Genomic DNA, 27,077 nt, shown 5'->3' on the forward strand with positions numbered 1-27,077 from the left:
GAATCCTGATCACGCAGGAGCCAGTCACCGTCGACGCCCTAGACACGTCCTTATGGATCCATCAGATCCAATAACCTTTGCATTAGACGCCTTTAGCTCTAACACTAGGAGCAGGCTTAGGGACCCCGGTAACCGTACTCGTCGAACTCGACAAAGAGTTCGCCGTGCAACCTAACCCATGAATCAGCTCGCTGAGTTTCTCGCCGGATCTTCTCAGCGGGTCGCGATTCCGATCCGGTAGTAGATTCATTCGCGAAGCAGCTGCTCTTGAGCTGTTAGGTCTCCTTCGGAGGCGCTCGGGTAGCTGTTAGCAAATCCCACCCCTCCTGGCTGAGCCTTTGCTCGCCCACCTGTCCTGGTGAAACTGGAAAGGCCTCTGGGCCACCAGTAATCCTTCAATCATAAAAAAAAAAGAACTTCCACCCCGCCTATTTCCGCCGTGAAGCAGTAATTCGTTTCGGTTTGAAGGGTGGGGCAGCCGTTGTAACTATACTAAGATCTTAGAACTTATATCTCAAGGTGGGTGGCGCATTTACGTTGTAGATGTCTATGGGCTCCAGTAGCCACTTAACACCAGGTGGGCTGTGAACTCGTCCATCCACCAAACCAACAAAAAAAAATTTGAAAGGCGTAAACACATCGTTACAAAAATAGGCTGCATGTTGGTATCTACCAGTGCGGGCGCACTCTATCATCGTTAAACAAGCAGGTACTCGGTTAAAGTTAAAGGTTAACCGACGTTGCGATAGTACAATATACGAGTAGTATTGCTCAAAAGATTTACACCATTAAAAGGTGTAAATCTTCAGCGTTGAAGCGACCTTGTTTTACACAAACCCGTAATTGCAAACAGTGTGTTAACTTAAATTTATTCGTTTCCTTTATTTATTTAATTAACTATCACAATTATGAATAGCTATTTAATATGTATAGCACTATCACAATGACTATACAAAATATTAAATTTTTAATTTAAATCCAAATCAATTTTACGTTTGGATTAAACAATAAACGCGAGATTTCACGTTTATTACTGTTCTAATATTGTTACTTGAGTCGTCTATTATCAAAGGTGGCAATCTGTGCATTTGGACAAAAAAATGTTATTGATATGTCAATACAGATTGATTTGAATATAATCGTCTCCTTCAAAGAATACGGTTCAAAACCTGCATTAAATAAAGGTTAATAGTTAACCTGTTATTTATCTAAGATGTCGTTCCGAAGAGTTTTGTGACTGCCAATGGAATACAAAGTCAATAATTCGTTTTTCTGATTTACCAATATTGTTCAAAAGTCAGATTGCCGGCTTTGATAATAGACGACTCACTTGTTACTGACGTTTGGAATGCTTTGCATTTTTCGTGTCGATAAAAATAGTTATAATTATGAAAATCATATAGTTAGTTAAATCAATCCGAACATATAACTTAAGTCGCGTGTATGTAGATGCGAGACAGCTTGCAAACTATTATCTCCACGACGAATGAATGAAATCATACGTGATATTCGATGATGTATTAAGGAGATATTAGAATACCATACAAGGATATTAAAAGGAACTTATGTGTTCATTTTAATGTCTACATTTCCTTTTTTGGACGTACGTAATCGTTGGTATTTCAGTATGAGTGGTTGCCGATCTATTCAACGACACTTTTATTTCAACTACAATAATTACCACGTAGTACATAATCCTGTGTAAAGGTTTTTATCTAACCGATTTTCGCATTTAACATAATGCATTTGGTATGGTATCGCATTTTACATTGTATATTACATTATTTACGATTTATGACCAACACAAGATCGAGTCGTCAAGAAAGTCTTCACTGCTTTTAATATTTCTAATAAATAATTCTAAATCGCCAGTTATAATCGCGCCGGGATATCATTATATTTAAAACTAGCTGACCCGGCAGACTTCATAGTCCCTCAATCGACAAATAAAAGACCTAAACTTTGGTATAAAATAAACTTAAAACAAACAAAAGGAATCCGTCCGACGGGGAACACATCAAAGAGAAAAAAACAAAATTGTTATTTTCATTTAATTCCAAGCATTTTCATATTTATCTACCTTTTAAACCTTCTCTGGACTTCCATAAATAATTCAAGACCAAAATTAGCCAAATCGGTCCAGCTGTTCTCGAATTTTAGCGAGACTAACGAACAGCAATTCATTTTTATATATATAGATAGATTAAGAGAAATGAAAAGAGCACCCTGTATCATGACTAAGGGTACAATGAAAAATCACTTTGTATGCTCGAACACAAACATCACAGACGCAACCGGCTCTACACCGTTGACAAAAGTCTTAGACTTAACACTAGGTAAGGGATAACGCACTTAACTATAAGAACTATTGTGAACAATTACATAAATAAATTCGTATAATCCACTGAAAATATATCAAATTATAATGTATAGTGTTTTCTACGGTTTTGGCGAGTCATGTAAATAATTAAAAATACATACTTTTATGGTTTAATTTTGTTTTTTTATTGATCAATATTTTACAGTTTACGTGTGTTCACGGATGACTAAAGTGTTATTCATCGACACTTGAATATTTTGCTAACTACCGTCTAGTTTTTTATTAAAAAATATTCTAGAATTGTACGTTCCATTTCACACAAAACGAACTTGTTCAAGTTACAAGTTATGTTCTAACTTACAACAAATTGCACGTTCAAGTTTTTCAAACAACATTGGCATTGCAACATCGTTTGTATAGCAAAATGAATTCTTTTTTTTATTGCTTTTATGGGTGGACTAGCTCACAGCCCACCCTGGTGTTTTTATTTATTTAATTCTTAGATGGGCGGACGAGCTCACAGCCCACTTGGTGTTAAGTGGTTACTGGAGCCCATAAACATCTACAACGTAAATGCGCCACCCACCTTGAGATATAAGTTCTAAGGTTTGAAGTATAGTTACAACGGCTGCCCCACCCTTCAAACCGCAACGCATTACTGCTTCACGGCAGTAATAGGCGGGGTGGTAGTACCCACCCGTGCGGACTCACAAGAGGTCTTACCACCAGTAAGCAATTACGCAAATTATAATTTTGCGGGCTTGATTTTTATTACACGATGTTATTCCTTCACCGTGGAAATAAATCGTGAACATTTGTTGAGTACGTATTTCATTACAAAAATTGGTACCCGCCTGCGGGATTCGAACACCGCTGCATCGCTAGATACGAATGCATCGACCGTCTTATCCTTTAGGCCACGAGGACTTCAAATCGATCATTTTAAATTGGCAGTTGTAAGCGTTGTGTCAACTGCACAGCTTCGCCAGTGGGCACGCGGAGGTGCGGAAAGCAGACTGGAGCGCGCCGTACTAGCAGGCCAGGGCCGCCGCCTATTGGCTGAAGCTGAGACTTTACCGATAGCAAGACATTTGCCGAGTTTGGTCGCAAAGTGTGATGCACTGCACAACGCTGTGGAGAGAGGATCTTTGGCTGAACTACAGGTATTGCTGGTGAGATTTTTTTTGAAACACGCTAGATTTTGGACTGGTGGTAGGACCTCTTGTGAGTCCGCGCGGGTAGGTACCACCGCCCTGCCTATTTTTGCCGTGAAGCAGTAATGCGTTTCGGTTTGACGGGTGGGGCAGCCGTTGTAACTATACTTGAGACCTTAGAACTTATATCTCAAGGTGCGTGGCGCATTTACGTTGTAGATGTCTATGAGCTCCAGTAACCGCTTAACACCAGGTGGGCTGTGAACTCGTCCACCCATCTAAGCAATAAAAAATAAATAAATAAAAGATTAGGTAGTATTAGGCAGCGGCTTGACTCTAAACCTGGCATTGCTGAAGTCCATGGGCGACGGTAACCACTCACCATCGGGTGGGCCGTATGGTCGTCTACCTACTAGAGCAATAAAAATTAATTATGAAGGCTAAAATGTATTTCTAAATTATTAAATTTAACTGCATACATTAAACGATACTTATATAGCGTTGACGAATCCGTATATCATCGACTTTGTAAAGTCGTAGAGGGTCTACGAAATGTAATTAAATGTTTTGAAACTTAATTAAATTATCTACGGAACGTTGAAGTATAGAAAAATAGATGAAATAAGGTTACTCATCATGCTCAGATAAAATATGTATAATAACTTTAAAACTTCACTTTTAAAAAGTAAAATTACAAGACAATACAAAAACAACGAGACCAAAACCAAAATAAAATGGTATTCCCAATAATTTCATATCTATTTCCGTATGTATGTACGCAGAAGTTAACCACAAACTTATGTAATAGGAACTTCTGGAATCAGATTACAACCGTCGCAAGTACGTGATGTGTCGCGACGAGGCCGGCGTGGGTTTGTTACACAAGGCTGTGTTCTACGACTTCATGGATATTGTGGACTATTTAGTCAAGAACTATCCACAGCTCGTCCACCAGAAAGATTCGGTATAATCTTTTTACCTTTTTGCTACTGGAATGTGTCAGTTATATCATCTGTGATCTCTCGCATGTGCGACCTCTACTTATCTATGTGCTTAGTGCGAGTTTTTTAACGTTGTCGACCGCGTAAAAGTTAACTCATATTTGTATGGAATTGGAACGTTTGCCGCTAGAGGTGCTGTTTCAGCTGCATACAAATTTGAGTTAACTTTTACGCTATCGAGAACGTTAAAAAACTCGCACTAAGCACACTGGTCCATGAAGGCGTTTGTCGTACCTCTATACCAGTGGTGGGCAAACATTTTTAATGGCGGGCCACAAAGTTTAAGAAATTCTAGAGGAGGGCCAGAATTATAGAAAAAATGCATTTTGTGTTAAAGCTTTTTTAATAAACAAAACACCTTTTACTGTTAGGCCTTGTTAGGCGTGTGATATATAGGTGAAAAGAATGGTTTTTTTTTTTTTTTTTTCAATAAATAAACTAATACCTGTGACAGACTGCCGTGATAATTATAATGATGGCAAGTTAATTATGAGATAATTAAAGCTCGAAACACCCGGCGGCCCGGATTAAATACTTCCCGTACTTTGCCCATCACTGCTCTATACTATACCCGAGAGGCTGGTGCTTTTCTTGGTTTTTGGTTAAATTAAACTTGGTTAAATTGTAGGTTTTCTTAAATTGTAGGTGTTGTTATTAGGAAGGTCGTACACCACTGCACTACGTGGCGGTGTGTCGTGACGAGGCAGGAGCGGCGGCGCTCCTAGAGGGCGCGGGAGCGGCGCGGGGCGCGAGGGACGCGGCTGGTCGCACGCCCGCTGCTTACCGCGGAGCCCGCACTCTACTCACGCTGCCCACCGTGGACGATATGGCGCGGGAAACCGCAAAGAATCCACCAGGTCAGTCCGCATAAGTTTTCGATTTTTAAATATAATTAATTTTCGTATTATAAGGTCTCATTTTTTGAGGTTATCTTTAAAATAATTAACAACAGATAATCTACAATATCTACAAAATAGAACAAAAAATTAAAAAAAAATCGAAAAAATCCTCTAATTGATTGCTATAATTGAACTACAATAATACACTTGGCAGAAAGACAATACAATATTTATTTTATTACAATACATACATGTATGCGCTCACGGTACTCCTGGTAAGTGGTTACCCGATACATCACAACGATAATGCTTCTCCACACAGTGAGATATGAGTTCGAAATCTCATTTTATTGCACAATGGCTGTCGCTTTTTTCAAACTGGACTGAATGACCGGGATGAAAATAACCAGGAACATGGTTCACCTGACTACCACTGCAATATTCGAAAACTTATTCAGTGTGGAACCATTGGTCATCAAGTAGCTATGAAGATTTTAAAGGCCATCTTCATCTCTAATCAAAGGATACTTAAGTAATATTAAATTACTACAAAAATAAAGGCACCTTAATATTGAAAAAAAAATTCGTTTAAATTATATTTATTGAAATTTCTATAAAATCGATGATTTTGTTGTTTTACAATAAAGCGAGATTCTGTGAAATCTACATGATAGATTCATTTATATTGATATACTAGCTGACCCGGCAGACTTCGTAGTGCCTCAATCGATAAATAAAAGACCTAAACTTTTATATAGAATAAACTTAAAACAAACAAAAGGAATCCGTCCGACGGGGGACACGTCAAAGGGAAAACAAAGTTGTTATTTTTATTTAATTCCGAGAATTTTCATATTTTTATACCTTTTAAACCTTCTCTGGACTTCCACAAATAATTCAAGACCAAAATTAGCCAAATCGGTCAAGCCGTTTTCATGTTATGACGTGACAACGGAAAACGGGTTTCATTTTTATATATATAGATGATTTATAGCACGTGTGAGATGCAGATTATGTGGAAATAATGCATTTTTGCCTTTTTGTTGGTCTATGCTATACCAACAAAAAAATATACATATATATGGATATACCAACAAAACCGTACAACGAGTTCTTCAAACGAGGCTTGTGGAGAGTACTTAACGGCAGGCAGCGGCTTAGCTCTGCCCCTGGCATTGCTAAAATCCATGGGCGACGGTAACCACTCACCATCAGGTGGGCCGTATGCTCGTCTACCTACACGGGAAATAAAAAATATATTTTAGTTATTACACGAATCGAATTATTTTGCACATTGTTTTCTAAAAAGAAAACTTAAATTTAAAGGTAAATTCATTAAGAAATGTAATGTAGGTAATGTAAAATGAAATTAAATAATGGTACTTCTACGCATCTTTTCAATCAATAAAATTAAAAAACAAATACCACGTAACATTGATCCCAAAAATATTTGAATAATTTAAATGCTGAAAGGAAAAATATGTTATAATCTATCGTAATGATACGTAATGATGTATTTACAACGTTTACTTCAACATAGATAAAGGAAAATTGTAGAAAATGATACTACGAGCTTTATTATTATTTATTCACAAAGTTCGAAGCCGATTCAGTTCGATACTTGCGTACTCGAAATAAAATTTTTGAAATAAAAGTTAGGCATTTTCACAATTCAAGAATTTTCGCGCAACTATCCATTGTGCAATACTCTCTTGAAAAAAAAACCATATCGTAACTCATAGGAATTAACAAAGAGGACGATTTCATATCGGAACTTCAATGCACATGGAAGAAAACTTCTTACTGAAAACATATTGTAAGAGAATTAGAAGATACCCAAGTATTACTTGTGAACTAACCTCTATTAACCAGTGATATGATGATAAAATAAATGAGACCGTGGCTTCATCTCCATTAGTTCTTCGTCAATTTTAAGGACGGTCTTAATTAATTACCCTCAATACATTATTAATGTAGTCCACAAAGATGATTTTTAACAAATATTTTAAATCTAAATATAATTTAATAATTTGTCGACGCCTGCTCCTATAGTTGAAAAACACCAACCAGCCAGGGTGATTGTCAATATGAAATTTAATCATTAAATATAGCAATCAGCGATCTTTAGTGGTAGACAGTGGTTTGGTACCCCTGGCATTGTTGAGGTCCATAAGCGCCGACTTACCAGATGGGCCATATGCCTGTCAGCTTTAAATAAAAAAAGCTTTTTCTGTATAGGACACTTTGTAAGGTAAGGGCATGCGAACGTCGAATAATGGCGGCAAAAAAAACGAATATTTGATATTTTAAATTCATCCATCAAGCGGGTTTTACACCTTTGTAATATTCTGCTAGACGAATATGTTACTACTGCACAGCGACGTACGTATTTTACAGGTATATAGTCCCTAAATAATATTTATATAACTTCACCTATCTGGCCAGTCAGTCATCAGTCATGACTGACGTGACCACGAAAACTGTAAGGTATTCGAAATGTCGGAAATAATATAATAACCATAATAAACGCGAGATTAAATCTTAAAAATATGGTAATAAAATACAAATTAATTTAAATCATTGTCTGTAAATCTGATCATGATAAAATTCTTATTTTTATGGAATACAATAATTTTGATTAAAGTATTCAGTCAAACATTCTGAAGCATGTTAAAATACTTCGAGAAATACTCCATTCTATTATATCACACATTAAATAATGCAAAATTTATACATATTACTAGTTTCATAAACGCCCTCAAAATATAGTTAACGAGATTTGAAACTATAATGACACAATATCGATTCGTTAAAGTCTACAAAAAGCTATCGATTTTTCTAGAAGTTACAACCATGACAGTTCACCATTGGTTGACGTGTTTGTGTAATAATCAACGTGTCATACAATAGTTGTACAATTGTGATCCGTGTTGACCGAATGATATCACTTAATGCAGCAATTATATTTTATAGTCTAATGGGTAGCCTATAAAAAGCTTTTATTTTTAAATTCGTATATAACTAGAATGATAATGATGAGTAAAAAGTTCAGTCATGTCAAGTGTTTTATTATATACCTTTGTTAATTTTGTTTTCTTGCATTACTTACTTCAATATTTCATAATTATTATCTCTACGAAATAATTTACGTAGTAGTTCGAAATTATTAATTACACCTATAAAAAATCTTGAAGTGGATGGATAGCTATTAATTACACAAACTAATGCCAATACATATATACTTACTGGCTTAATAGGGTACCTTCCGTTATAAGAATAATAAAACACAAACTCTTTTCCTAAAATCGATTTTCGAATTCATTCAATTTTCCTGGCTTAAACTTCAGAGTCTGAACATACAGCTTTATTTACGCTGAGTTTTTAACTGCCTCACTTTTAAAATGCCGGCACTTAAATAAGACTAACACGTAAGACAATCCAGTATTTTGAATTAAGTGTTTAATTTAAAATTGAACCTTGAAAGACAAATTTTCAAATAATGTAAAGTTTATTCTAAAATGCAATATATCTGGTGCTTTCTTAATTTTACACAAATTCTCCGCCGCAGCACATGACCGAGTACCTATAATTGAAGGTACTTTTACTGTAGCAGGGTGTACTTAACACAATTTTTTCATGAATGTATTCGTTCTAACGCGGAAAATGGGTCGTCACCCCGTAATTAATATCGTAACAACAATCCTTTTATTTAATACAAAAATAAACCATTCGGAAATATTGATATAGATAGAATGGATTTTAGTTTAATGTTAAATTTATTAAATATTAAAAATGATGTTAAGTTAAGATTCCTCTCTAAATAGATTTAGCTTCGACCATACATTATACTTGAACTTTCTCCTGCCGTAGCTGTTAACTGACTTACCCCGCAATTGTCCACTCTGATTAAAAGACCTTGAATTTCATTAGCGTGATGATAAAGGCTTGGCTTTCATTCGACTTCGGTATTGCGTGGTCATGAATATTTATTTCATGGAAGCCTTTCTATTTCTGACGCCCCGCCCTGCCATAACGAACGGTTTATTCTTAACTCCCCGGCAATGACGCTACAGCTTTATAGCCTTCGAGAAAAAAATGCGTAAAATTTTACGACCCGTGCTTTTCTTTAAATAATCAATCTTAGGTAATTAAATAATTAATATCAGCTTAATCGAATTACATAAGTGTCAGACTTTGTTGATCATTGACCAATTCATATGGTCTATCAACAGTGGTTTTTACGGATGTTCCGTTATAACTGCTGAACCATGCATCCGATTGACTTGAAACTTGGTATCCATGTATAAAATATATGTACTTAATGGATAGGCTAATATTATTATGTGTGTTGGACTCCCTACACCAGTTGCGGGGGCGTTAATGATGAGAATCTTTGTGGGGGATAGAAACAATAATGTTAATTTTAAATGCCCAGCGAAGCGAATGGGCACAGCTAGTCATTTAATAAACATAAAATTATCGACACGTGAGCTTTTTTGCATTGAAGCTATATCTTAGCCTAATTTAACTGTTCATAAGATAACCACGTCGCTGTGAATATCGCTAATTGTCTGAAAAGGATCGCTTCTTTGGAGCTACTGGCGGGCTCTCGTAAGATAGCACTAATACAGAAACCTTTCTGGAGCAATAATAACAACCGTACTGAGGCTCATCACAATCGTATTGGAAATTAATAGAAGAAAAAATATAATAATATAAGCATTAATTTTATTAATAAAGATAAATTGATACATTTTTGTACATATCGTCTTTTCGCATTAAAAGTGTACAATTCCCAAAAGTATTCGAAATTGAGTTAATATGCGGAATCATTTGGTATCAGCAGTATTCTTCTCTTAAATACTGTCAAAAGAGCGTAGTTTTTTTTTAGATTTCTTTTTTTAGTTTACCTATATTTTGACTACTATTAACAAAATTAATACATAATTTTATCTTACTTTAAAAGACATATAATGTAACTGGTAAAAACTAAAAAATAAATGTTGTAAAGATGATTAATATTAAAAATATCATAATATGTTAAACCTTTAAAACACTCTCCTGTAAAATTTAGTAAGTTTTGAGATTATACAGTTTTAATGCGAGAAGACGTTAAGTACGTGTAGAAGAAGCTAGACTAGGTCACTAGTCTGTAATGAAAATTGTCACGTTCTTTAACAATTTTCATCAACAACTAAAAAACAGATGGTAGAAAATCCTTATCTTCACAGCAACACTTGGAAATGCGGTAATGATACTTATCGCATGGATCGGATTTGTTTTCGGCGTGTTCCATTGGTTATTATTATGCTAATATCGTTTCAAACTTACTAGTTAACACGCAAACTTGTTGATTTACCATTTTAGTTCACTGTCTTTATTAAAGATTACGTAATTTGCGTCTTGAACTCCATAATCGAACATTTTATTTATATTTTGATTGATTTTTTATGTATTGTATTTTTGCATGTGCACTTAAGTTTTATGCAATTTAAAACTTTACGTTTACAAACCAACTTACTTACATAAGAATCATAATTTCAAAAGCATTTCTTCATGTCATTAATAAAATATTATTCTTATACCAAAGCGTGCGTTAAGTTGAAAAATTAAATTCATAATACCTGACTGAATTATGTACATACATACACATAGAGACAGATTTTGATTTCATGTATTTGTGAATAAATTTTCTTTTAGACAATTTAGATTTTTTATAAAAAATAGTTTTTACTTCTACTTAACCATTCATCATAAAATTTTGCACTAAAATAAGTAAAATTAATGCGAGCTTACTGCTAACTTCAGGAATTAGAGGTAATTAAGAAGTGAATTTTATTATATTTAGTTTTGAATTTCGATTACAACATTGATGAAACCAAAGTTCTCGAAAAAAAAGCTTCTTAATTAATTTAAAATTAATTTGATTTCTGTTGCATCATCCATTTTATATTTAGAATAAAACAACATTATGGAGGTAATTTTTTGTGTCAAAATATTATGTCATATACATTCCACGAGCTTCTTCATCTTAGCGATTCCATGATGTTTCTCAAACTTTCTAAGCAGATCTTTATCAAACGAAATATGAAATTTTGAATCTGAAACTTAATTATTTAACGGTAAACAGTTTTCTGGTAGTGGTACTGATAACAAGATTAGCACTTACGTGTTTGATTATATGTTCATTAATTGTATATGTTTCTGCAACATCTCCACAGCATGATTCGATATTGGTAGATATCGCCATCTATGGGGTGAAATATAGATTAATTCCCTTAACGATAACAATTCTCTAGGTCTCTACCTAAACCGATCTCAGTATATAGATAACATTGAAGGACACCTTATTATAGGTCGAGGATAACCACGAGCAGGTGTACAATATCGATCGACCGCAAAGTAATTAAATATTAAAACATGTCAATACTTAAAGCGTATAGAATGACAAAACTTGAATACACATGTAACTATACATAGTTAACCTTAGCGATGCTCGTTATCTTTAACTTATTTAAATTTTATAAGCAATTGTCAATTCGAACGGCAAGGTCTTCGATCATGGTCGAGTGCAAAATTAACATCTCCATTAATCACTATCCAAGCTAAGAATTTTTCCTTTTGTATCGTAAATACCCAAGCACTTCCTAGATGGCCAGACTGACAGTCAAGAAGATATAAACGGCCATAAGATAATGTAGAAACATATTGACTCCAACGGCGATTCTAAGCCGGAACAATATGTCTTGTTTGTCACAAGTTATTTTTGGAATCTAGAAAGAAAAGCTGAATAAATAAATAAAAAATGTATAATAATTTAATTGTTTTCAGTAGGCAGCAACGTTTCCGGCACATGGTTGTCGTAAATGTAACATCAAATGAAAATGTGAAACTTAATTAAGCCTAACGAAAACTCCGTGTATCTGGAATCGAGGGCATTCGATATTCAATTACCAATCTACTGACAGCCCTTCACCACCCAAATCGATTGATGGAAATCAATGGGGTTGATCGGTAACACGCCAGAACTAAAACTGAACACAATGATATTACCTTCTTTCAAAGTCCCTAATGAGTTTTTTAACTATAATTTATTTTTTACTTTTTAATCAAGACTTTATAAAGGTAACTACTACGTAAGACTTTTCACATACATAAAGGGCATTAACTTATAGGGGCGCAATCTTATGTATTCAAAGAACTGATTAGAAAAAAAATAAATGGAAAATAACACTTTGTTTTCTAACTCTGTTACTGTGCGTAAAATATGGTTACATTTCCCGTATCTGTTAAGTACTGTTAAGAACCCGCATAGAAATTATCCGTAAAAACAGCAGTTCTAAAAGGCAAGTAAATTTAGATACATGGATGATATGTTCATGTCTGCGCGATGTTAAAAATCGCAGACAAATAATTAACACAATTTTAATTTTTATTGTATTCACGGTCCAAGCAGTATTGCGTCGCAAGAGACCGCACTCGATCCCAGATTTAAAACGGCTGACGATACATACATACTATTATGTAGGTACATGTAATTTCTTTAAAGTAACGTAAACTTTAGTCGTATTTCCGATGGTTGCTCAAGATGTCTGCTCCGCGAATCTGGTTGCAGTATTGACCGCGGGAACCCACCTACTTTGCCCGGATTATGACCCCGGGTGGAGATAGGACGTTGGGTGAGAATGCAAAGGGAGTCGTTTTGGGGTAGGGCCCTAAATCATCCATAAGCACTAGACTGTGCAGATCGTCAAGTCCCACATACCCTGCGAGCTCCCTGGGCAAGGACATCTCGGACGACGTTGGGCCCCTTTCCCAAAAAAAAAGGGTTGACACTTTGCTAGCATTGCTTATACAACTATATCTGTAACAATCATATGTATCAATTTAATATACTGAAAACTATAATGAAAACGATGCAATGTCTAACATTTAATTACTTAAATTGGGGTGAATGATGGTTATAGCTTGTTATATATTATTTCGATTGAAACACACATTTACGCGTCTAGTCTAGTATTACGTTTATGAAATGTACGTTTGAGTTTTTGATATCATTCTAAGAGAGAAAATCAATCATAAATTTTCTTTTGTTGCAAATCGTGAAAGAGTTTATTAAGTACGGATAAAAAATTATGTCCCGATATTATAGTAATACACTGCACAGCAATAATACAGACCTAATTAATCGGATAATAGGAGTAATTCCTTCTAGTTTCAAGGTATGGACGGTCGATACAAATAATCCTATTGAAATTTCGACCTCATGTCTCAAGACTTTATTCATTTATTTATTCAACTTAGTGGTTATTAGATTTCCGAAGAACTAAAACCACATTGGTTGATTGACACGATTGTGTGATTTCAAGGACTTTGGGGCGACATTCTTTGCCCGTGCATGACCTACTTGTTAATTTTACCCGAATTGTTCTGATCTATGCTGTCCAATTGATAAGAAAGCACGTGACGATAGCAGTGTCGCTAAGATGTGAAGCTTTAAATCTTGAAGATTCTACCTAGACTCATCTTAAGTGTTTGATGTTTTGCTGCTACATTTACTGGACAGATATAGCTTAGTAAGAGGGATCTTCGGTCTCTATGTTCTGTCTAAGCACCGAATTTTAAACTTTGGATATTTATGATAATAATACAATTACAAAAAATGCTTTCTGAAAAATTTAAATGAAATTATAGTTGTTATATTATGTTAATGGGCACTAGAAATACATAACTGGAAACCATAATCATTAGTAACATAAAAGAGGAAAATTAACTATTCAACGATACGTAACTGGCCCTTACAAAACAGTTAATGGATTCAACCCCAGAATAATTGTCTTGAACTTTCTCATCGATCCTTATAAGCGGTATTAACAATAACATATTATAAATCGTGTACTACTAGTACTAAAAACTTACTTAGCTCCCACTGTAAATTATTTCAATCAACGACTAAGGATAATCTTGAATAATAAACCATATACATTGAATAATAAACCATTTACTGGTGGTAGGACCTCTTGTGAGTCCGCGCGGGTTGGTACCACCGCCCTGCCTATTTCTGCCGTGAAGCAGCAATGCGTTTCGGTTTGAAGGGTGGGGCAGGCGTTGTAACTATACTGAGACCTTAGAACTTATATCTCAAGGTGGGTGGCGCGTTTACGTTGTAGATGTCTATGGGCTCCAGTTACCACTTAACATCAAGTGGGCTTTGAGCTCGTCCACCCGTCTAAGCAATAAAAAACAACAAAAAAATATAAGTACATTAAAACACACAACTGGTATTAGCGTATTCTAAAGCAGCACGGGTCCTCCATCCTGCCTATTTCTATTGCGAAGAAGTCACTCGTTCCAGTTTTAAGGGTAGAATAGCCGTTCTACAATACGATTAATACTTCTGTTCAATGGGCTTAAGTAACTACTTAACAGATGAGCCATGAGCTTATCTACTTACAATCGTGCATTAAATAAAAAGGATCGACGAAGAACAAAAAATTGCAATGAATCAGAAAACAGTTTATTACGAAACTCACTAAAATCTTTGGTTTAATTTTCGTATGTCAGCTTTGGGTGTCTTATTAAAAATCCCGTCTCATTTATCCAGGATTGGTGATAAAACGCCATAACATTCGAATATGGTGTCACGACTGCGACATGGCGCGGCTCCAACGCGTGGTCTGGGAGGGTCATGGCACAAGACTACTCAGTGAGGTCTCCAGCCAACCAATCGTCAAACGTTTTTTGGAGGCAGTCCCATATATCATGGTCTGATTTTAGTTATGGTCACGATAACTGACTTTGCACTCAAACATAATAAATTTAAAAAAATATATTATGATACGCATTAACAATTTGATTACGGCTTAAGTTTGCACAGTTTATTATTGTTTAGGAAATTTATTTCAGAACACAATACGTGATGTTCACAACGCTGTTGTTGAAAACGATTTAGAAGGGCTAATGAAGCACTCGGGTGACCCAGTACCGCCACAAATCCTTTCCAGTCGCGATGGTAACAATATGACCGTGATGCACAAGGTAAAATAAAGCTACATCATGTTAAATACGTTGTTGAAAGTAAAGTGTTACTAATTTAATTACGTCTTTAATTATTCCGTATCTACACGATTAGGCTGCAGGCTTGGGCCACAGCAGCATATTAAAATACATAGCGGAAAGGTATCCTCAAGGGATTAACGACGTAGACAACGATGGTCGAACTCCGTTACATTATGCTGCGGCCATGAGAGATGAGCAGCACACATACAACACTCTTGTTGGACTGGGTGCAGATGAAGGAGCTTTGGATAATGTAAGACTTTTCTATGAATTTATAGGATTTCAAGTTATTTCTTTTATCTACATATTTCAGCTGCTAGTAGTTCATAGTATCTAGCTGAGAACATGACAAATCACATCGTTATACCTAGTCAGGTCATAAATTCTGTCACATGTTTAATGTAAAATAATTGTAACTAGTTTATTCATTATGTAACCATTCATGTACCAAAATGAACTTAACAAAACAAAGATTCTTATGACACTAAAGTTTATTCAAAATGACCTCCGTGATTTTGAATACAGGCCTTCAATCTGCGCGGCCAGTCGTCTATCGCAGCATGAACGAGGTCCATGTCAATATCGGCGGCTGCCTTAATCCAGGATGTCTTGAGTGACTCCAAATTGGGATGAGGCTTTGAGCACGCCTTTTCCTCCAAGTGTTGCCATATCTTGTAATCTAACGGATTCAAATCTGGACTGGAGGAGGGCCAGTCTTCGTGCCGGATGAAGTCGATTTCACGCGCCGCCAGCCAGTCTTGTGTGCTCTTCGCTCTATGAGCTGGCGATGAATCTTGTTGGAATACCCAGTGCCTTTTATTGAACATGGTATGAGAAACAGGTTCCACAAGGTTCGTCAGGACTGTATTTTGATACACAACTGCATTCGTTTTTACACCTTTCTCACAAAAATGTACCTCTGTTAAGCCCCAATAAGAAACTCCCAACCATACCATGAGCGAGGATGGAAAATGACCTCGTTGGACACGCGGAATACGGTTGCTCGCTTCTTCACTACTGTGTGCGTACACCTTATCATTTTGTTTGTTGTAGCTCTCTTCTACGGTAAAAAATTTTTCATTCGAAAAAAGAATTTCCCGAATTTTTTTTCCCGCCTACCGCTTCAACAAAGCGCGGCATCTCTTCAGTCTCAGGTCCATTAGACGAGCATTCAAACGATGTCCTGTTTTTCTTCGATATGCCCGAAGCCCTAAGTCTTCATTTAACACCCTTTTCACCGTGGTTCTGCTTAACCCCATCTGAAGGGCCAACAGTTTCTGCTTACGTTTGGGATTTCTTTGAATTCGCGCCTTCACAGCTTTTATCACTGCTAGAGTCCTAACAGACCGAGGGCGACCACTTCTTGACCTGTCATCTACACTAGAGTCTTCATTGTATCGTTTGATGGTACGATAAACGAATCTTTTGGTTATATTCAAAATTTTCAGTATGTTAAAAATTTGAATTGGCGCGTAACCACAACGATGCAACGCAATAACTGCAACACGGTCTTCTTTAAGCGTCCACTCCATATTTAAAAATGAGTAAAATTCTAAAAGTATACATTTTTATTTTCATGAACAATTCGAGATTCGAATTCAATAAACTTTTTTGTGGCCAGCATTCTAAAAGAAAAGTTTTTACTGTGTGACAATACTTATGACCTGACTAGTTATAGCCTCATTCTTCGTAAATTAGGTTTGTTTCCCAATGTCGATGATATATTGAATATCTGATTTCACTACGAATTCTGTAAATGAAAGGTTAGTAGAAACTAAAAATAACACATTACATTTACAAAAAATATAATTATATTGGAATTAATTTCAGAAAAATAAAACTCCCGGATATTACATTAACAGACCACAAGAAATAGACAAAAATGTACTTAAAACTTTGCCCGATGCCCCGAGAACTGCATCCAGTGCTTATCCGTCATCTTGGGATTGGAAATTGCTTAACAATGATGTCATAGCAGAACTAAATAAAAAGTCAAGGAGGAGAAATTTAAAAGCTTCAACTGAAAACTTATCATCTAAAAACAATTCTAATACTCTATCTGAAACTAGAGAAACTCGCGCTGGTATCATGAAAACAAGTAGCACGCATGAATTAATTAAAGATTTACCTGAACTTGATGAGGGTAACAAATTAATCGTTAACGAGACCGATAGCCAGCCAGAGAAGTTAGAAAACAATAATGTGAGCATGTCCTGCGTAATCTCTTCTCACAACATGCTGTTAAATTTGATTTGCATTGCTTTTTGGAAACATTTGCATGAATTTAATTTTCTTATTTTAGGAAACAGAAGATCAACAGAACATTGAAGAAAACAATGAACAAAATACTGAGGAAAATCAAGCTGTAACTGACAACGTTGACGATGACCAAACAACGGAGCATCAAGAGAAAGAAAATGATTCGATTGAAAATACTGCAGATCTGAATGAAGAAGAGGGGCTCCAAGCAAAACAAGACATTCATACAATAACAGAAAAAGTTGTTGAAAACACAGAAGAAAACGTTGAACGGATTACAGACAGTGATGCAGAGGATCAGCACAAAGAAGATAATGATGATGCAAAGGAACTTAATAAAGATGAAAAAGATGATAGCACTGAACATCCTATAAAGAATATAAATTCTGAAAACAGCACAGAAAATATTAAAGCAGATGAAGAAATAGATAGTGGCTTATTAAATGAAACTGACAATGCGGATAGTCAAAATGTTTCCTCGACGCCCAGGTCTGCTTCTAAATCAGCCCGTATAAGAAGTGGAAAATTTCAAAATCACGAGAATGAAGACCAGAATGCGACTGAAAATTATATTCCTACTAAATATAATGAAAGTGACTTTGAAGCAGAAACTTTGACACAGGACTCTGATGACCAAAATGGAACAGGTGAGGAAACATCACAGGACACACAAATTCACTTACTATGTGGTTCAGTTGACTCTACCAATGACGACGAGATACACAATAGTAATATTGAAAACTGCGACAGTTCAAATCACAGTGTAGAAAACGGAAGTACTGATGAAAATGAAAAGGTTGATGCCCACGATATAGAAGTTGATAAAAATATCCAAAGTGAGGTTGATCAAAATATCCACATTGCAGATGATGGTAACTTTAAAAATAATTCTGATCATAATGAAGACGATGACGATGTTCAAGTTCAAGGAATTAATCAATCAGATCATAGTGATTCTTATTTAAAAAATACTACCGACTTGCTTAAATCGGGAAGTGCTAAAAGAGATAGGACCGAAATCTCTTCAGGCACCATACACGAAACAATAAAAACATAAGCATTTATTTTTAACCATTTAACGGGGGTCCCTGACAAGTTCAATATTCTAGTTATTTTGCTAATTAAGGAAACGAGATCAACGGCCGAAATTCTCAGGAAAGTCTCGTTGAAGGAATTATCAACGGTTTTCCTGAGCAAGACTCGCAAGATGCAAGTGTCACACAGAGAGAAGAATCAGTCCATGGAAACGTACTAACAGTTGTAAGTATTAAGTGAAATACGTCATACCAAGAACGAATATTCGAGCGACTTTAAAGGTAAAATCTCAGTTAGTACATTTATGTGGCCTTCACTAATCTAGAAGCATAGAGGTTTCACTGTGTACTTTTCACAGGCACCCACAAAATACCACTGTCATACAATACTAATTATTTGCGTGCTTCTTAGTTTGCATTCCTTTTAGTCCGCGGTAGACTGATACACTATACTGCGTTTTTAATTGTTGAAAATTACTATCTATATTAAATTATTATTCTAAACTCAACAGGATAATGAAATAGACCCTGAGGTAACAGATTTAATAAATAGTGCCAATATGGAAATGTTGGCAACACTCGTATTAAACGGCGAAGGCTCGAGACTCATTGGAAGACGATCCGGAAACACTGAGCTCCAAGCATTTCTTGCGAATGTGCCTACATATATGGTATCATAGCATAAATTACAAAATTCATTTCATTTCCAGCATGTTAACATATTAATTTTTATTTTTATTTTCAGCAAAAAATAAACAAGGTCCACCTTGCAGCGAAAGAAGGAAATTTAAAAGATCTACAGGCCGCCTTAGACAGGCGAAAGTTTGCAATTGCTCGAGATCCAATATCACCGAACGGTTCAACTCCATTACATGTTGCAACAGTATTTGGAAAGACAAATATAATGAAATACTTAGGAGGAAGGTATTAAAATTTTCAAGGTTTACTGATTCCAAGAATTGAAACGCAATTAAGATGAAAATTTTCGATTTTAAATTTTTCATGGTGTTGTTAGGTTCCCAGAAACATTATCTGCCGTAGATTTTGAAGGCAGAACAGCACTGCACTATGCTGCCGTTTTACCAGACAATGGCCATTACTACAACTTACTCCAACAGCTTGGTGCAAACTCGAAAGATTTGGATGACGTAAGACAATTACTATGTCCCCAACCTTTCAGATCACAATTTTTATTTTGTATACTTTGATACAATTATATATTATTATTTTTTTAGAATGGAAGATCTGCTGAAGATTATTATAAAAATCCAGGCTTGCTGCCTTTCGATCAGTTGTTGAGAGATTTCGGTTTGACAGAAGAAGCTATTAAAACTTTATTCTCCGACAAAGGTACGTATTAAATTGCATAATCGATAATGAAAGTATGACATCAAGTTTAATCGTTTTATCAATGTAGGATTAACTAATATTTAGAATCCGTAATGTACTTAGTGCCCGAGGACAACGTATCATCGCGGCGTGACTTGGATGCCCCTGATGCATTGGATACTTTAGATCGTTGTTATCGACTATTGGCTTCTGCTAGACCATCTCGAACGCCCCTCTCAGCATCATCAAATAAAGCTACCCCTCCTTTAGTTTTGGGTAGATTTTTAAAGAAACCAGTTTTCGATGCAATCAAGCGAAGAATAACTAAATTAGATCATGATCTTTTCGACGTCATATGGCCGGCAGTGAAAAAAATTCCAGACAACAAAAATATTGTTCAGACGGTCGAAGAAGATTTTCCCGGTGGAATAACTGCACCGGATTATTACGTATATGACGTTTTTCATGAGTTTTTAATCCCTCTCTTAAAAGATCTTCACAACATCAATGTAAATACAGACATTCCGATTCATCCACAATCTGATTTTAAACAATCGCTAAAGATTTCAAGTGAATCAGTAGTTGAAGTTAACATTGATCCAAACGATGAATTTGTACTATCTGGCACTATAGAATGCTCCAGAAATTTAGATGGTTTTGAATTGCCTCTAAATTTAAAAGTCGGAAAACTAGAATCAATTGAGAGAATTTTAACAAAAATATTGATGCACGAAGATTTCGTTAAACTAAGCCAACAAACAAATCCTGAATCAGAACAAAAAGGCGGCTCATACTATACCCTAAACGAGGTTTTAGAGAAGCCGTCTGAGATAAGTGCTCAGTTAGCATCAAGTGGATTATTGATTGCTCTTTGTGATAGGGATGAAATCGATGATTATATGCGATTACATGGTAAACACTGGCCGTATGGTCGAGGGGTATTTGTCAGTGAAGATAAAACTATCGCAATTTGGATCAATGTACACGATCATATTAGAGTGCTTGTTTCGACATCAGTTGATGCACCTGGCGAGATTGGTTTGCCTTTCACTAAACTTTCATTTATTATGAGATACCTACACGCAAAATTAGATTTCGTATGGCACGAGAAACTTGGACATCTGTCGAGCAGACCAACGTTTTTGGGAGCTGGAATTCGTTTCAGCCTTATTATAAACTTTCCTGGACTCTCGAAAGACCCCGAAAATATGAAACATCTTTGCGCCATGCGAGGTTTGCAATATCGTGAAACGTTGAGCCCTGACATTGCAAGGATTAGCAATTATCAGTGCTTGAGTATTACAGAAACAAACTGTTTTAATGATTTCATCACAGCTTCATCAAATCTCCTACATCTCGAAAACGATTTATCAATGCAAAACTCAGCACATATTGCAACTATGTTGACAAACATCTTTCGAAGAAAACGAAGCAGTCTAGCTGATTTAGATAGTCCGGAAAAACGTGAAAAGCAATAGGAAGTCTATAGTCACCATTTTAGCAGCTTAGCAACTAGAGAATACACTTATTATATTTTATTCACACCTAGTTTTACAATGCGCATATTATTTTACGAATGTTGGAAAGATTATAGGTACTGAGAGGTGCATAGGCGAGGCTGACCAGATGAAAAACGTAAATAGCTTCTAAAATTCTTAGGTTGGTATTGGAAATTTTCAATTTCCTCACTGTGTGGCGTGGTGTGTATGCGTGAGTTTTATTAAACTCATTCACGCTTTTGTTTCTAATTGTGTGCATTTATATATTCATGACGCACGCTCACTATCAGTCGCAGTAGTCTTTCCAACATTTTGTAGCAACCATGTTTTGATATGTTCAAGGTAGATTTCGATTTAAAACAACAAACACTTAGTGTGTTTTATAATTCTAAATAATTTGATTATTACAATGAAAACAAAAGCCGAACTAATTATGTTTATTATTAAGCACTACGGGTGTGACAGCTATGTTTTTGAATAAACTTCTCATCTCTGATATGATTTTGGGAGATGGCAATAAAGAGATCTTCCACAGAGCGAGTTTAGTTGCTCAGTAAATCGACGGTCCGAATGTTATTGTTCAGAACTTGTAATCTATAAAATAAATAATAATATATAAAATATAATAAAAATGAGCAAATACTCTCGAAAATGTCGTTAGCCAGATTAGGGAATCTGTCAATATCTTGTGTTCTATGACGGCTACCGCTAAAAACACTAATAAAGTCGCAGAATAAGAAAACTTTACTGGTGGTAGGACGTTTTGTGAGTCCGCACGGGTACTTACCACCACCCTGCCTATTTCTGCCGTGAAGCAGTAATGCATTTGGGTTTGAAGGGCGGGGCAGCCGTTGTACTGTTAAATGGAGATCTAACAACACATGTCTCATGGTAGGTAGCGGCATTTACGTTGTAGATATCTATGGACTCCTGTAACCACTTAACATCAGATGGGCCGTGAGCTCGTCCAACCATCCAAGCAATAAAAAATATAAAAATAAAACTTGAATTAATAAGTTCTAACAATCAAAATCTGTATACAACATATCACACAGATGGAAACATGTATCAAATCGAATGAATTTGTATTTTCAGATCGATATTCACCTGGGGGTTACATCAATTATTTCCGCTATTGTATTCTAATAAAGCTTTCAAAGTTCGATTTCTTCTATGGCAGTTAATAGCTATCCCCCCCCCTCACCCCTCCCGCCACGTGCGCAATTCCGAACAGCGTGTGTTCTTCACACAAACGAAGGTCGTCTTCTTGAATAATTAAACTTTTTCAGGTCCGACCAACGGCAACGGTTATACGGACATTCCTGCCTTTAAGACCGAAGAAGGCAGATATCTTGCAAAGTGTAAGGAATTTATTTTTTCGATTTTGTTGAAACTTGCTAATCAAAATGGAGGAAGCTTACGAAGATAATGTGTTTACAGCTCTCGGGGATCCTTTGATCAAAGGTCTGACCGAGGTGGCTAATGTGAAACCCAAAGATCCGGTAGCTTTCCTCGCCAGTTTTCTGCAAAACTTTCCGGAAAGTGAGAAGCCTCTATTGATGACACAAGTAAAAATTCCTCAGAATTTTTTATTTTATTTTATTGCCCTTGTAGGCAGTCGAGCGTACGGCCCACCTGATGGTGAGTGGTTACCATCGCCCATGGACTTTAGCAATTCAAGGGTTAGAGCCAAGGCGCTGCCTACCGCTAATTAATTCCCATTTTTTACAATTTACTGCATTTATTTTTTATTTCTTATTGATTTTGTGGGTAGATGAGCATACGGCGCAGTTGATGTTATGTGGTTACCGTTGCTCTTAAACGGCAGCAATGGCAAGAACAAAGCCAAGCCGCTGCCCCTTGAAAAACTATATAACGCTCAACCGTGTATCTAATCGCGTAATTTATCTGATGTCGTGGGTTAAAGCCGTGGTATCTTCATTGAATAGAACGGACCGACTCAGTCTTTTTTGATAATTAGATACTTTCATCTGATTTGATTTTATGTATTGGTATTTTACCAGTGATCCTTCTTATACTTATTCAATGTACCATAGTTTTAATTTGCAGAAATTGTTTTCTTATCCTCTTTGTACCAAGTACAACCAACCATCGTTTAGCTTTTATTTTTGTCATTATATGGTCAACGAGCTCACGGATCCCCCGGTCTTAAGTGGTTACCGGAGCTCATAGACATCGGCATGAATTCCGCCTACCTAGAACTATCTACTACATCTACATCTATATCTACTACATTACACTACTAACACATCAGTTTGATGTGTTAATTGAATTGTACCATGGCTGTCCCACTTTATAAACCGTATGACTGCCTCGCAACAGAGCTAAGATGAATAATGGTTACCTGCCCGTGCTGGCTTACCCAAGTAATTACTAAATTTTATAACTATTGTAATGTTTCTCTCCTACGTCATGAGCTCTTCGTAAGTGTAATCCAAGTAGATATTCCTTTAAAAAAATTGTACTTATCTACAAGATTAAAAAACCAGAATAGCTGCATCACTTGACATAATTACCTACCGGGCATTTTTGGACAGTTAAATTTGAGGGGATTGGGTTCTGTAGGTAAGGGGCTATTTAAAAACACTGCTTCATGGTTAATATAATTATATTGCAAATACTTTGTACACTATTACATCATCATAATATTTTATTTTTATAAAACTCTAAGATGTTGCTCTGACCGTGTCTAGATGAGAAGTCATTGTTTTTACTGACGAGAAGACAATCATCTGTTTTAGTCATTTAAATAAGCATTCCAATATTTGAAATCTGTAACCTTACATGTGTCAAGTGTTGCCTGCCATTATTTCATATTCAAACTCCAACAGGCATCTTATCATTTAGGCAACGACGACTTTTTAACTAACACGTACTGTATGTACCATCAGGAATCCAACATGCTAGTGACACATGAATCGGCGGAAGTTGAAAATGAACAAAACCCAGAACCGTTGGAACCGATGGATCAGCCTCGAAGTGAAACGCGCACCGAGACTCGAGCACACCGACCTATAGACATCATTACAGTCGACCCGCAACCGATCATCAGTCCTGATGCTCCGGAAACAGCATTTAGCAGCGCAAACAGGGTAAACCAGTCTCTTGGAAATACACATAAACATACGCAGCGGATTCCAACTACTCATTTCTTTTGCTTTGTATCTGAAGACGTACTTTTCGATTGTGTAATGGTGGTCGTTTTACTTCGTTAACTGTTCGGGAGATTCTGGTAAATTTAAAGCCAGAGGGATTTTTCTCGAACAGTAATAGTTGAGCACACCGACCTATGACGTCATTACAGTCGACCCGCAACCGATCATCAGTCCTGATACTCCGGAAACAGCACTTAGCAACGCAAACAGGGTAAACCAGTCTCTTGGAAATACACATAAACATACGCAGCGGATTCCAACTACTCATTTCTTTTGCTTTGTATCTGAAGACGTACTTTTCAATTGTGTAAAATGGTGGTCGTTTTACTTAAATAATTGTTTGGGGGATTCTACTAAATCTAAAGTCAGAGGGATCTTTCTTGTGGAGTTAATAGTTTCTCCGGTTATACGTCATAGGATATGGATTTGCAATCCTCTCTTCCTCGAGCTACAATTACTACCCTAGATTAGGAGGAATAGGGACTAGGGGTAGAATAGGGACAAATCTGGGTTGTCACAATGGTTTAGTGATATTTAGATTTGTTGAATAGAAAAGGGACTTTTATTTAGTGTTTTTGAATCTTAAATAGTTTGATTTAGTCATCAGAGTTTTGTAACTGATTAAAGATATTTAAAAGCTTATTACCTAAAGGTAAATACCTACCTAACAACTAAGCAGTGTCGAAAAACTCTATTATCCCCACACGTGACCGGATTCACCCTAAAAGCCAAGGTGGATCAAGTCAAGCTAGTTTTTTAAGTTTTTGTGTATATTTTTCGAGTAACTAGCTATAATAATGCATCGTATATGAAAATTTAAGCCTCCGGAACCATTTTAATCACAATTTTATTGGTATTACCTTATTACCTTAGGAAAAACCTCTGAAAATTGGTTTTGGAATTGGAATGCGTCCCGATTCCGCCCAATCTACTGTACTGATCCGTAATCTGTCTATAAACGTAGAATCCCGCCTAACTCTCGACAAATCCTGTGGATATTAGTAGTAGCGCGTTTTATGTGTCGCACGGGCAAACATGCACATATATTACAATTCGAGTTCCATAGAAATTAGCACATATTCCAGAATCAATTTATAATTTAACAGCTTTAGCGTATGTTTTGTTAATTCCACTCCACCTCTACTATTCTGATATCAGCATAAATGAGCACACAAGCCCATAGATACGTGATTACGCTGTGGCAGAAATAGGTAGGATGTTGGTACTTACTTATGTGGGAAATACCATAATATGAACATTGTAATGAATAGAAAAATAGTGAGTGATAATAGAAAAGTAGTTGGAGGAAGTTGGAGTAGCATTCTCTAAATGTTTCTAAATTTATCGTTAATTAAAGCTACTAAAATCTTCTGCCCTCGAGCTAATACTCAACTAAGGGATCTTTAAACTTTTAGGATGAGCATGGCCAATCGATGCTACATTTCGCAGCTGCGCGGACTCACGCGCGGAACGCTCTATTCCAATTACTCCAAGAGTCGGAAATTAGTCTTGGTTACAGAGATGAACTCTATAGAACTGCTCGTGATGTTTCCATTCAAGCCAACGTACCTGAAAATACTGCCGAGATTGACAAATGGGTTCTTCATTTGGCAGCTAGAGGTGAAAATATAAAGTCATTCATTAACCCAAAATAAATTACAGATTAAACATCCATTGAACTAACACTAGCCAAGCTTGTAATCTTGAGCACGTAGAAATTATGAAGCCTATAAAGCTTGAATTTATTTTAATGAAAAAGCAAAACGTATTTAATGAGATTTCATATACACTTCAATATAATGATTATTGTCTTTGAAGTATATTAAAAAAACTTCTATTAAGAACATATCAATCAATACCACTATATTTTTAATATGATGTCCCTGCCCACAAGAAGAATTTGGTACATTTCCAAATAATAGGATAAAAATTGGCACTGAATAATAAGAAAAAAGCTTTATATAAATTGAATTAAATCTAAATCAATACAAATTACCACAACAAAAATGAAAACGAATTAATCAGTGTACAAAATAAATAATTGGTATTCAAATCAATTCAAATTTATACATGCATTGATTTTATGAACATATTTATGAAATCGATTAACTTTTAAAAAAGTTCTTTGGATACACAAAAAGGTGGTAGTTGAAAAGTTTTTACATAAATTAAATGGCTCCGCAACTATAGACTTACTTAATAAAAATAATAGGAAAATTTGTATACCAATGGTGATAGGGTGAGCCCTAGTAGTAGTAGCAGTACTATTCATAGTAGTACTTACTATTCGTAGTACGCCCGCCTTCCTACTTCGACTGCGAAGCAATCATGCTTGCCGGTTTGAAGGGTGGGTAAGCCGATATACAGTACAATTGAGAAGTTGACTTCATGTCGCAAGAGTGGTTGC

The 27,077-nt window shown here is 35.9% G+C and overlaps 1 protein-coding gene across 6 annotated transcripts in view; it reads left to right on the forward strand.

Annotated features, from left to right (window-relative positions):
- Positions 1-27,077, forward strand: part of LOC149502506 (uncharacterized) — a 42,784-nt gene that overhangs the window by 5,150 nt on the left and 10,557 nt on the right. For 2 of the 6 annotated variants that reach the window (XM_089729085.1, XM_089729086.1), the window contains exons 2-18: positions 3,275-3,492; positions 4,283-4,438; positions 5,134-5,332; positions 14,919-15,079; positions 15,221-15,352; positions 15,447-15,626; positions 17,204-17,575; positions 17,676-18,279; positions 18,759-18,892; positions 19,179-19,337; positions 19,412-19,590; positions 19,682-19,814; positions 19,902-20,016; positions 22,784-22,855; positions 22,935-23,062; positions 24,407-24,607; positions 26,086-26,290. In XM_089729085.1, the coding sequence (XP_089585211.1) occupies positions 3,275-3,492; positions 4,283-4,438; positions 5,134-5,332; positions 14,919-15,079; positions 15,221-15,352; positions 15,447-15,626; positions 17,204-17,575; positions 17,676-18,279; positions 18,759-18,892; positions 19,179-19,337; positions 19,412-19,590; positions 19,682-19,814; positions 19,902-20,016; positions 22,784-22,855; positions 22,935-23,062; positions 24,407-24,607; positions 26,086-26,290 (3,348 nt within the window). Of the gene's footprint in view, positions 1-2,281; positions 2,337-3,274; positions 3,493-4,282; positions 4,439-5,133; positions 5,333-14,918; positions 15,080-15,220; positions 15,353-15,446; positions 15,627-17,203; positions 17,576-17,675; positions 18,280-18,758; positions 18,893-19,178; positions 19,338-19,411; positions 19,591-19,681; positions 19,815-19,901; positions 20,017-20,118; positions 21,655-22,783; positions 22,857-22,934; positions 23,063-24,406; positions 24,608-26,085; positions 26,291-27,077 lie in introns of those variants that run through there. The other 4 variants (XR_016323398.1, XR_016323396.1, XR_016323397.1 and 1 more) reach the window with 4 other exon arrangements.

Source organism: Bombyx mandarina, chromosome 08, assembly GCF_030267445.1.
Source record: "Bombyx mandarina strain Sakado chromosome 08, ASM3026744v2".
NCBI lineage: Eukaryota > Metazoa > Arthropoda > Insecta > Lepidoptera > Bombycidae > Bombyx > Bombyx mandarina.